Genomic DNA, 12,623 nt, shown 5'->3' on the forward strand with positions numbered 1-12,623 from the left:
TCCCTGGGGTCAGGGAAGCACTGACATTCAACAAATGCCCAGCTGCCAGACACAAGTTCTGTGGTTGTTCTAAACTTGGTTTGCAGCCTGATCCCAGGTCTCATTTAGTAAATCTAATTTTTGCCATTAACTGTGACAGGAATTCTGGCCAGAGTGATTCAGGATCGACTCAGGGCACTGTTCAAGGATCACTAAAAGAAATTAGAGTGATGGACACGTGTACCTCAGAGCTGAGATAACTGACTGGTGCCAGGAGCTATCACTTGTGTGCTAGCAGGATGGTGCAAAGAATGTAGGGATTAGCTTTGCTCAATACTGAAATTGAGAAGGAACAGTTTCAGGAATAAAGCAGGGCTTCACATGGCAGAGGGGATGTTCTCCATCTCCAGCCATGTTGTAACCCACCAGGTCTCTGGAAAATGAACTGGGAACAGTGCATACCTACCATGTGTACTACAGCAAGTCATTTGTGCCTCAGATACCTCACCTGGCTTAGGTTCTGGGTCTCTGCAGCTGTGATTTGCCTGCTGAACAAAAGGAGCACGGTTTCCAGGTAGGGAACCCCTAGCAGCGTGGAGCTGGGTGGGAGATGAGGACCTGGACATGCACACAGAGGCAGGAGATTGCAGCTGCCACCTGCAGCTCCCACCTTGCAGGGCAGTGTGAAGCAGCCATAGGGGCAGTCAGGCTGGGGGCACCCAACAATGCTGGCTTTCAGCAATCTCCACTGGCTTAACTTTTTTCACAGATGGAGGATACATGGGAAGCCTTGATCCATCACCAGTGGCACACTGGATCCACCCACCATGGCACACCCACAGCCTGGGAGATGCATGCAGCTTGGAAACTCAGAAACCAAAGTTTTCTGGTACAGAAAAAAGTCCCCAGGGGCTCTTCAGTGTTCTTTTCATGGTCCCCACACCCAGTTCCATGTGCACATCACTGCACCAGGTGGAAGATGTTTCTCAGGGCTCCAGCTGGCCCTGCTTCCACCACAGCCTAGTGCTTCAACAAGTGCCAAGGCTGGCATGAAAGAAGCCTTTCAGAGAAAACAGGCTGACCCAGCCACTGCAGACAAGAGGCTGCAATAGGTTGTAAGTTGGCACAGCTCTTGGCACTCCCAAGAGCCTTGTTTTTACAACCAGGCTCTTCCCCTGCCAGCCATGTGTGTTTTGCTGACTCCTCCTTCCACTCACTGATAATGCCCAAGGGACTCTGAGATGCAGCTGGTGGAAGGTAAAGATGGCATCGAGGCACTTGGAAGCACTGGGCTGGTGCTGTGACACAGATCCAGCCCCAAAGTGGACACTGTTGGAGTCAGAGCACTCACTTGTGCAGCCCAAGGCCCTGGCTCATAGAGGGAAACCCCTGTACTGGGGTGCCAAAGGGCTCCCTACTCCCCTGTGCAATGCTTATTCTTGGCAAGCAGACACAAATGAGTAAATGAGCATTTAAGAAAGGTTTACAGTCCAGATGCAAGGATCTGGAATTTATATTGTGTAACTTCCTATTTCAGAATGCTCAGTCACAAATTGAGTTTGTGACATGACAATGGGATCAGGTCTGCTCACGTTTGAGCTGCATGTGGCTGCATCCTCAGCTGATGCCTCTGAAGACAGCAGTCAGTCCCAGGGCATTTGCCATTCTCCATTCTGTCCCACCACTGTAGGTATGTGTTGTTTGAGAGAATCTTCAAGCAGGCTTTTTGCAAACTCAACAGTTATGTTAATGAAATAAGAAAGAGCATCCTATCCTTGCAAATAATCATACTGCTTTATTTTTCAGTATCACAGTCTCAGGAAATGAAACAGTCCAGATCTTTTCCAAGATATTACATAGCCTTTTTTCCATCTGTCTGTCAACAAAATAATCAAATTAAATACAAATTTGTTTGTTTGCTACATCTATTACAGTGGAAGAACATAATTGTTGGTAGAAGCAGCTAGGTTCCAGGAACAAAGGGTGGAACAAAGTCTTATTTTCCCCTGCTTCTGTGTAACCCACTCAGGTTTCCAGAAAAGCACATGGAGGGACAGAAGGAATTGGTGAATAACAAAATACAGCAATTTATTGAACAAAATGGGGCAAGGCAATGTTCCCTTTACATTCTATGACAATTCAGGAGTATGAAGCAAAACATGCTATACACACACACACAGACATGATACTTTGGTTAAATGTCATTCAGAAGTTCTATGCCAAACCTGGTAAATTATAGAGTGAACAGTCAAAATAAAACCAAGAATAGGCTTGCATAGACAGATCATTGTCAGTGTGCAATTCGTATTTAAGGATTAGCTGTTACAATGCAGGATACACTTGCAGCTCTGAGGAATTTAAGCCTTCTGACTAATCCACCTCATTGCATGGCTAATATTTAGATTCAACAGGCTGAAAGTTTACCCTGAAGAGCTAAATGAAACAACTGCAGTTATTTATCTGAGGCAATTAATTATATTGCAGTGCACAGATGCAGCTGGAGACAGACCATGGAGTCTACTCAGAGTGAACACTGATACAGTGGAACTTGTTTCCCATGAAGTAGAAAATACTCATTTGTGTGTGCCACTGTCCTCTCTGGGACTCTCCTGAAGAGCCCAAACTGCCCAGCTGAGCCTTGCCCTGTGCTACTGATGGGGAGGAGGTGGCTGATAGTATCTCCAGCCCAGGAACAGAGGCTTGGGCAGCTCCTGAACATGATATCCATGTCCCACCGCCTGTCCTGGGCACAGCCAGTCCCTCCCCAGCAGTGCTGCACAGCCACAAACGTGCTGGAGTGCAGCAAACCGGGATCTCTGCAGGTTTGTGCCTGTCCTCTGCAACAAAAAGAGGACAAGCTACACCCATGGTGTGCTCCATGCAAGGGATATGTCCCATTCCCACCTCCCAAAGCAGCTGCAAAACCAGGCCCTGAACACCTTGGGAGAGTGGGGCAAACCCAAGTGTGCACTGGCTGGGGACAGATAAAGAGCAAAGCTCAGCCACCACCACCCTGCTGGGCATTCCTGCCTGGCACAGGGCAGCCCTGAGCCCAGGCACCCACCAGGCTGTGCTGGGAGCTGTGCCCCAGTTCCTGCTGCATCCCACACAGCCCTGCAGTGCCAGTGCTGCCAGGAGGGACAGCAGGAGCCACCTGCAAACACAGGAGATTGCTCTCTGAAGGAAACAGTGAGTTTCATGGACTGGCTGCGCTCAGTTACAAGAGTGTAAACTAAGTAGGGGAATCCTCACACTGTCTCCAAGTGCTCCCCTTTATACATATATAAATTAGCAATCCACAGTTAGTTTGCATACAGGATAATATGAATTAAAATAAAAACCTTGATAATAAAAATATATAATATACACATTGATGAACAGCAATAAACTGAATGAAAACACTAGAATGTAACAGTGGCTGTAATTTGGCACAAAATAAAAAACAGACATCTAGCACTGTAGAAATAACAACCCATTCTTTTCCATAAGTAGAGAATGTTATCAATCCTGATTCAAATCCTGATAGATGGGAATGCAGAGATATAAAAATACTGTACATACAAGATCCCTTTTTTAGAGAGAGAAGCAGACTGCAGCATCTGTAACTTTTATCCTTCTTCCCCAAGAGGAGAAATTCAATGATGAGAATTCATCTATCCCTTAACAGCTGATATTTCCTCACCCCACCAAGTTCAAACTCATGAAGTTCTTTAAAAAAAGATGAAATCAACCTGTTGGATCTATCCCTGTGATGAGAACTGCTTCTTGCTGCAGGAATCTGCACAGTCCCCATTAAGACAGAGTTTCACAGCAAGGTGACTCAGGTCAGCCTGCTGAAGACATCGAGTATCCCTGCGTGTAAGGCACGATCCCGTCAGGTCACCGACCTCTCTTCTGCAGACCCATTGTGCTTTGGACAGAGGTGAGGAGGTGGGGAGAACTCTTGCTGCTGAGATGAGCTTGCTAGGAAGGTCAGGAAGTGCCAGGATTTCAAGGAGGTGAATTTTCCCTGTGGTGCTGGATGCCTTGTTAATGCACAGAGTCAGAAAGAGATGCAGGACCCAAGCAACCTGGGCAGGGCTCCCAGCAAGGGTTCCAACATGCTACTAAATCCAGAGCAAACCCATAGGCAAAGCTACTGAAACTTGGCAAGAGTAAACAAGTAAAAAAACCAAGGTACATAAACATTTTTCTGTCATAGAGAAGAAATATTGCCGAGTGGTTTTTTAAAGGTTAAGTTTCATTGTGCCTCTTTCCCGGAACACATGTCCAAGGTGCTGATTTTGCATCTCACCTACACAAGCTGCATCTTCTTGATTCTCAGCAGAACTGTGGCTGCTGACCCCAAGGAAGGTGGCTCTTTGTTCATCCATAATCTCAGCTCTTGTTGACTTCAGTGGGACCATGGAATCCCTTTCCAAAAGTGGTCACTAAAGATGCAAGTCCCGTTGCAACCTCTGCCTGAGGAGGTCTCTAACCTGCATGGCTGCATGAGGACCCCAACCTGCATGAGATGAACAACTTATCCCATTCACTGCCTGCTTTCCTCAGCTGCCATTCCTAGCATTTCTCTCCCTTTTCTAGCAATGCCTTAGGAATCCCCTTTTCACAAGGATTATGGAGTAATAAAACAGGAGAAAGACAAGGAACAGCAAATGAATAAAGGCAGGCAGAAAGAAAAAAGGATGAGGACTAAGGGAGGATACAGAGCAAAACAGCTGACAAAGCATTCAGCACTCCTCAAAGGCATCCAAGAAGGCAGCAATTGCTCCTGGGATCCTTCTCTTGGGCTCTTGTCCCTTGGTGTCTGGGCCAGAGAGCTTGACTGGCCACTAAGGAGAGTTTACAGCTCCACAGAGGAGGCACTGAGGTGTTCTTCAGACTACCCAGCTTCCAAACTAAATTTATCAGAGTTTTCCCTCACATTTCTACTCACTACCATTGACATCAACAACTTGGATACTCCCAAGCATCCCTCCTGAATTAACAGGTTCTTCAAATGTCACAGAGCTCATGACTTCTCTGACTAGGTTAAGACAAAAGCTACACCAGCCAACTGCAGTGCAAGAAAGTCCATCACAGCCAGATACAGAGGCCCATGGAGGGCTGAATTCCTAGCTGGTGATTTCCCCACGCCTTCTGCAGAGAATCACCAGTTTTCTGCAAGCAAGTACAAAGCTCAACCGCTTTCTGATTTGGCAGGACTTTTCTCCATCCAGTTTTCACAAGTGCATCAGGTGGTACAAGCAGCAGTGCCTGGACTGGGGTGTTTGTAGGAAGTATTAATTCTTACAAACCCACCAGGCATCCATTTCACAACAGTAATTACTCTGATGGCAATGAAAGAAAAAAGCCCACAGGAAAAAAAAATGACATTTTCAGCAGTAGAAATTTTGACTGTTACATGAAATACAAAAACAAATCCATACAAAATAAAACCTTGGTAGATGAGGTTGCCACACTTGGCCAAGTTATCAAATAAAAAAGAAAAAAATAGCATCTATGTTGTTTTTTTTCTGAATCCTTTTAAAGAACATGAACACTTCTGAATGGACAGAGACAGAATGAGAAGTGGGAAGAAGGCAAGGACAGTAAAATCCAGCTGCTGACTGGGATATTTCCTGAGAAGCAGCAGCAAGCAAGACCCTGCAAGTCACTTAGGAGCAGGCAGGTGAGCCACAGTGTGGAAGCAAGGGATGCAGGTAGCAGGATTCTGCCCATACACAAAGTCCTACATGGCAAGGTTTTAGGTTAGGGCACCCCTGGAGCAGAGATCCTTTGGGGTTATGTGGTTCTTCACAGGTACTGAACTGCTGCCAATGGGCCAGTGGGAGTAGGAGATGGAAGTCTTTGAGTTACTGGTCAAGGCAAGACATGGCCTTGTTTTGTGGTATTAAACCTGCACCTGCAACTTATGTGAAAAAAGAGTTGCCCTGTCTTCCCAGTGATTTGGCCCAGTAATTATCCTGACCAAGAACAGCCAAGGTTAAAGTCTTACAGCTGCCTTAGGGCTTGAACTGTGCACTAGAGGAACAGCAGACAGCCAGGCTCTCTTCCTATTTCCTATTGGTGCTCCCTCCCCACAAAGCTCCAGAGAGCTGCCAAGGCCCCTTTCCCAGGCAGATCAGTGGTGAGGACAAGTCCACGTTTCCTGCCCTAGACACAGGTGTCTGCCCTCCTCTGCAGAGCCAAAGCCAAGAGAGAGTGGTGAGACAGACTTGGTGCTGGCACTAAGGCTGGGCTGCAGGGGCAAGGCAGCCAAGCTCTCTGCCATGAACTGGGCTGGCCCATGAATAACCAGCCTGCCCTGGCTGAACACACTCTAAGACAGTGTCCAGATGTTCAGCTTTGTAGTTTAAAAATACACCTGAAAATAATGGCAAAAAATTATTAAAAAGACTATAGAATTTGAATGAGAAGGCCAGGGGGAAAGGCTACTTTTTGTGCAAGAGAAAAATTGTTTTCAAAGAGTGGAGGGAAAACAAGCCAGGACGGAATCACTGCATGGGAAAATATATAAAGACAGCAAACCTGCAGACCCTGCTGTGCCCTAGAAAGCAATGATTTTTTTATTCCTGACTGGAGCTGGATGGAGCAGCAGAGAGGAAAAGCAGTCAGCACAGACATCGTGTGGACTGACCAGCACTCTGTGTCTGGCTCAGGTTGCCTGTAACTGTAGATTTTGATGCTCAATGCCCATATGGCCCTCTCTCCATCAGCCCCATGTTTACAAGACATATCCAAGTTCAGAAACAAATTACTCTACTCAAGTGCATCAGCAACTGAGCTAAGAGTTACATGAGATCTGACTTGGCTTTAATGAAATTCCTTGGCTTTTACCACACTGAAGCTCAAAGCAGGTGACCACAGAGGTCCCTTCAGACACACAGATCTGTTTGTATGAGTTTTCCCAAACCACAGTTCACAGCTTCTTGAACTCCCTGGCAAATACTAAGTCATGCATGCAAGGTCTAACTTCAGTTGGAATTGTATTTCCTTTTAACTGTTCTATCCTATATCCTAGAGCTAAATGCCTATATACACTCTATTCAGAATGTTGGAAACCCTAGAAAGAAATACAGCAGTTTAAAAATTCTGTTTCATAGGCTATTTCTGCCTCACCAGTCTCAGGGTTTGGCTTTTGCTGGTGTATGTTTGACAAGGCTCTCTCCTTCCTGCAAGCTCATATGACTGTCAGGTTGGCTCAGCTGTCCTATCCAACACAGGAAGAAACCCAATTCCTCTTATAGCTCTTTGCTAAGTTATCCTCATGTAAAAAGGACTTGTACTTCTGATGTTCTGCTGCATTGCCATAACCCAACTCATTTCTTCAATTTTCCCCCATTGTACATGCATCTCAATTTGTCCTATTCATCAGAGCTCCAGCCAAACTTAAAAATAAAAAGAAAGCCTGAAAAGAATGTATGAGGGAGCTGTTGAGCCAGCTGGTTGACTGGCACAGCTCAGTGGCAGCTAGATTATACTGCACTGCTCAAGTCATCACAGATGAGTAAGAAATTGAAACAAACAATTTTCCTTAATATGACAACACTTAAAGAGATGATCCTGGGAGTGGAGGGTGGGCCTCCCATCAGGTCAGGGATGAAGAATGTTGCCTGGCAATTCCAGTAATGTTTGCTACAGAAGAGTCAGTACCAAAGCAAAGGCTAGCACAGTTTACTGCTTCCTACGGGAACCTGGAAAACAAAACAGAAAGGAAACAGTCTGTGAGACTAAATCCTGGTGAAAAAATGATTGCCTGCAGACATATTTTACCTGGCCTGCCCTATTGTCCATCTTTCTGACTTCTAGGGTACTAGTCAAGTCAAAGGCCAAAATGGGAGCTATATGTTACATGACTCAAGCAAAGGAAGGACAAATCCATGGGACAGGCAGACATCTGCATTTCTTCTAGGGTGCTGCAGCCCCATTGCACAGTCTCACTAAAGCAAACACACCCTATAAAGTGCCATCAACTTTCCAGCTTGCTTGATGAAGACACAACCCAAGTTTACCAAACTAAATTTTGGAAAGGAAAGCATCCACATTTAAGTCTCACTGTGGAGTTGGAAGAAATTTGAGACTGAGTAAAACTCAGACTGCCCCCTTCCTTCCCCAGAGGCTCTACAGATAACTCAGACAATGGGCATTCAGATTGAAAACAACTGCAAGGGCAACCCTACCCACACTGCTCTGTGCCAAGTGATTTCAGGAAACAAACCAACAAAGCAGTGCTGAGGTGCTACAGGAATGAAACTAGCCTGCTCTCGGGACAAATTTCTGTCTGATCATCCCATCTGATCACCAGACAGGTGAGGTTCTGTCTTGTATTGGATTGTTTGAGAACAGTGAGTCACCTAAAATCCATCATAACGTTGTCTTCGTGACACTTCTTTGTCATTTGCTACCTAGATTTACAGTCATTCATCATTAAGAGATCAGAGAAGACATACAGACAGCACCTTGACAAATTCCAGGCAAACCAATTCAGTTTTTCAGTCTCACAGCCTGCAATGTGCTCAGCAAGTCCAACCCAAACACTGCCCAGCATCACCTGCCTGCTGGGGCATTATTCCCCTTCTTTATTTGCATCACTTTCCATCACTCTGTCCCCTGCAGGCTCCTTGTGTGAGGAAAAGAGCTGACAACAACCCCAGTGCTGGGCAGCCCTGGCAGATCCTACCTTTAGGAGAGTGCTCAGGTCTGGGGTGGTGGCGCAAGGGGCTGGGCTGGCTCGTGTAATACCGAGAGTGTTCATCCAGGAGAGGCTGTGACCTGCCAAGCACAGAGTCAAAGGAGTGCTGGGAAATAACTCAAAGTCACAGCAGTGCAGCAAGAGCAACATCTCAGCTGTCTGGCCTGTTACTGTCAGTTTGATGCAAACCTTGCCTGGCCCAGAGCTTCCACCTGCAGAACAGCTCCTCACTGCTTCTGCAGTGAGAAAAGCAGAGTATGTGCTGCTTGCCATGGACCTTTCATTTAATAATGGTTTCAGCTATCAGGAAATAGTTTCCATTATGAAGTTTACTGCAAACTTTACTCAAAAGGGCAGTGTTTTAAAGTGGTTAATGCTTGCAGTTTTACCCCCAGAGTATTTTAATGTGATCTCTCTCAATCTCCACCTGCAGCTCCATTTGTTGTTTCTTTTGCAAGTTCAACAAGAATTTCTAGGTTCGTTTCTGGAATGGAAATCAAAGCCACTGGGGTCACTTTCAGGGTTTAGTACCTCATGAAGAGCATTCAGCCAGAGTATCAAGGGATTCAGAAGCAGCACTGGGCTACAGCACGTTCCCAGTTTGGGATGAGACACCCCAAAGCACAGTGCTCTTGCTTGCAGGGTGGTGTTCAAATGCAGCAGTGGGAGCTGTGCACAGGACTCAACTGGGAGCAAGGACCAAGGGAGCAGCTGTGCAAATGCATGGTGATTGCTCCTTCCTGCCCAGAGATGACATTTAGTTTCACATCCCCAGAAGCTCTTTAACCCTCTCAAAGTTTCTCTGCCATTTAACAAATGTCACTGCACAAGCTCATCAATCTCTGTCAGCACTGGGCACGGGGACCAAGATGGACAAGTGCCACGAGCACAGTGAGTGACGGAGTGACGCACGTCACCAACCCCTCATGAGCTCCGTGCCCCTCATCGCCCTGCTCTCCACTGGGTGCCCTCTGGGTGGGTCAGGTTGGTGATCCCACACCTCCTCCCTAGGACTCAGCTTCTCAGCAGCTTCCCAGCTGCACTCCCCATTCTTGCCAGCCAGTTCAAGCTCACCTTGAAGGCCTGTCACTTCTGTGTCGCTGAGTTTCGGGCCCTTCTCTTGACCTTGAGCGCGTGGACTCGCCTGCATCAGGCTGATGGGAAGAAGGGAAATCAGCTCATCTGTGTGCCTTGCTAGGCACCGGCCAGGACACTGGGACTGCCACAATTCCACACAGACCTTTTGTGCTTGGTTTACACACAAAATTAACTACAGCCAGACATGCAAATGGCAATGAGCATCAGGAATCATTTTCAGCAAAAACCCAGCCTTGCCAAGCCAATTTCTGTGCTAAAACATGACAGCAGTAAGGGACAGTTCTGAAGCTGGGCTGAACACAGTCTGGGTGTAATGACAGTGCACAAGGCTGGGCTGAGCAGGAAGGACCAGCTGCAGACAGCTGTGCTCCTGCAACCACTGAAACTCAGGAAGGAGGCTGAAAACACCAGAGCTACCTCCATCTGGCCCCAAGATTAACACCACATCCCCTTTAGCACCTTAGCGGTGCTGACCATAAAATTTGTTTCCTATCCCCTTCCATGCTGGCCAGCCAAGTCTCTCTGGTGTTACTCCTACCAAAACCAGGCATGATAAACTCAGAACTTTCATTACATAGCCAGTTATGAGGCAGAGTGACAACTGAAGCAGCTGCATTGCCCTTACACAAACAGAACCAACTACTGCTTTTGAAGGGAAGGTCCTGCACCAGGGACTGACAGTGCTTCAGGGAGGCCACAAGGTGCTGTGACATCCAGTGCCATCCTCCAAGGCTAGAGTCCCAAGGACTACCTTGCTTGAGGCTGAAGCCAAAAGCATCTATGCAAGGAGGTGGCTCCAAAAGGCTCAGGAGCAGCTGAGTAACAGACAGCAAGACCCTTCAGATGCATCACCACCTTTTGCTCTCACTATACACACTCACCTCCCTCTGAAAATAGGAAAAATGTTATAGCACCTTATCTGTGGCGCCTCCGAAAACCTGCCATACCTTCCAATCTTGATCATGCCTCCTCCTTTCAAAGGAAGACTTTTCTCTTTCTTTCTCTTTTCTTAAAGCCTTTTTCTCCTCAGCCATCAAGAGACGAGCAATTTCCTAGAAAGGAAACACAGGCTCTGTCAGACAATTTTACTGCTCTTGTGGGTTTGAGTTATTCAAACCCCTTCCCATGGACAGCTGCTGAATGGGAAGGGTACAAATCCAGGATTTCATCCATCTGTGATCGGAAATCAAGGGACAGGGCAAAATTAAGACTGGCAGCATGCAGCATGTCCAATAGCTGATTTACCAGAACTGCATTTGCAGAACGTTTCTGCCCTCTATCCTTCTGACCCTCTATCCTTTCTGCCCTCTATCCTTCTCCTTAAGGGGGTCAGTGGTTCTTCTCATAGCATCTTGGATAGTCCCCCTTGGGTTTTAGTTACAAGAAATGCTCTTGCAGAACCATGAACTTCCTGCCTTTGTCATGGTTGCAACAGGCAGTGCAACTCTCTGCTTGGCCAGCCCATACACAAAACCCATCTGAGAGAAATTCCCACAAGAGGCTCAGGCTTCCCCTACAAGGAAAGAAATTAACAACTAGAGGGTCAGAGAAAACAAGGGCTGTTTAGCAGCTTCTGCAAGTAAAGGAATTCCACAAGTATTTGACTTGTTTCTCACCTCATCTTGGGCTACTTGAGCTGCCTTCTGATCTGCTTCATTAGCCTGGAGGGGGGGGGGGGAAAGTGGGGAAGGAAAATCAGAGACAAAAAATTACCATCTCTGAATTAATCATACTCATCAACCTACGGGGCAGGGCAAGTATGTGCCCTTACAAATACACCATCATCCTCTCCAAATACACTTAGCTACCCTCATACTTACCTCATAACCCAACTCCAATCTGCCATTTCAACTTTTCAGCTGAATTTTGCCCTTATCTATCTGCCTGGCCACACCACAATGCATTTCCCACTCTGCTGCCTTCTCTCTTAAAGACAGGCAACGGCCTGTCTCCTTGTGAGCTGCTTACACTGACTACATGCCATCTTCACCTGCCTGGAAACATCCATTTAATATCACTTTGCTTCAGCATTTTAATTTTGGGGTGTTTATTTCAAAAAATAGGGCTTATTAGTTGGAAGCCAGCTGTCACTCCATATTTGTGTGTATGGAAGACAAGGGTAATTAGCAGAAGGCAGCAAGACCTTAGGTCTTATAGTCACTCTTATACATTAAAGGTTTACAAAGCAAAGTTGTCTGTGCTGGTTGCCTTAGTTCCTTTGAGTTGAGCAATGCACCCTCTCGACTTACCAGGAGCTCTTCCTCCTGCAGCTTCCGAGCAATCTCTGCATCAGACAGCTCCTGTTCCATCCGGGGGCCATCGTACAGGCCTTGTGTCCTCCCCCTCAAATTAGTGCCTGCAGAATTGAGAGAAAACAACCAACTCAACCATTCTCCAAATCCTTTGGGAAGGAGATCCCCACCATCTCCTCAGCCACCTGCAAACCCCCCACTCAAGAGAACCAGAGATCATCACAGTGTACCTCCCACACCCCGTCTCAGACAACAAATGCAACTCCAGGGCAGAACAGGCCATGTCCCTATGGTGACAGCAGTGCTAGCAAAGGAATTATAACTTGTCACTCTCTGATAAACTTGTGACTCTCTGTATCTGATACAGATACAGAGGCAAAACTGGGCAGCAGAGAGCAGCCCAACATTTGATATGAGCACAGCAGAGTCTGAACGCACTGCTGAAGCAGCATGGGCTCCAAGGGTTACCCAGGACAGGCTCACATGAGTTTTCAGACAATTTCTTCCTTGGCATGACCAATGAATTTTAAAATTCAATGAGAAAACAGAAAAGTAAGCATTTTTAAAGTTCATATAATGTTCAGTTCTTGTTTTAAGTA

General features: G+C 46.6%; 1 protein-coding gene across 1 annotated transcript in view; it reads right to left on the bottom strand.

The window, feature by feature from the left end:
• Positions 1-6,128: 6,128 nt before the first annotated feature.
• CCDC50 (coiled-coil domain containing 50) overlaps positions 6,129-12,623 on the bottom strand; it is a 38,330-nt gene continuing 31,835 nt past the window's right edge. Inside the window, exons 6-11 of the mRNA XM_054282684.1 lie at positions 12,022-12,128; positions 11,389-11,433; positions 10,720-10,824; positions 9,749-9,828; positions 8,663-8,754; positions 6,129-7,676 (exon numbers count right to left, since the gene is read on the bottom strand). Coding sequence (XP_054138659.1) covers positions 7,657-7,676; positions 8,663-8,754; positions 9,749-9,828; positions 10,720-10,824; positions 11,389-11,433; positions 12,022-12,128 — 449 coding nt within the window. The 3' untranslated portion in view covers positions 6,129-7,656. The remainder of the gene's footprint in view (positions 7,677-8,662; positions 8,755-9,748; positions 9,829-10,719; positions 10,825-11,388; positions 11,434-12,021; positions 12,129-12,623) is intronic.

The sequence above is a fragment of the Melozone crissalis genome, unplaced genomic scaffold, assembly GCF_028551555.1.
Source record: "Melozone crissalis strain CALT ecotype California unplaced genomic scaffold, PUWL_Pcris_2 ptg000034l_1, whole genome shotgun sequence".
NCBI classification, from domain to species: Eukaryota; Metazoa; Chordata; class Aves; order Passeriformes; family Passerellidae; genus Melozone; species Melozone crissalis.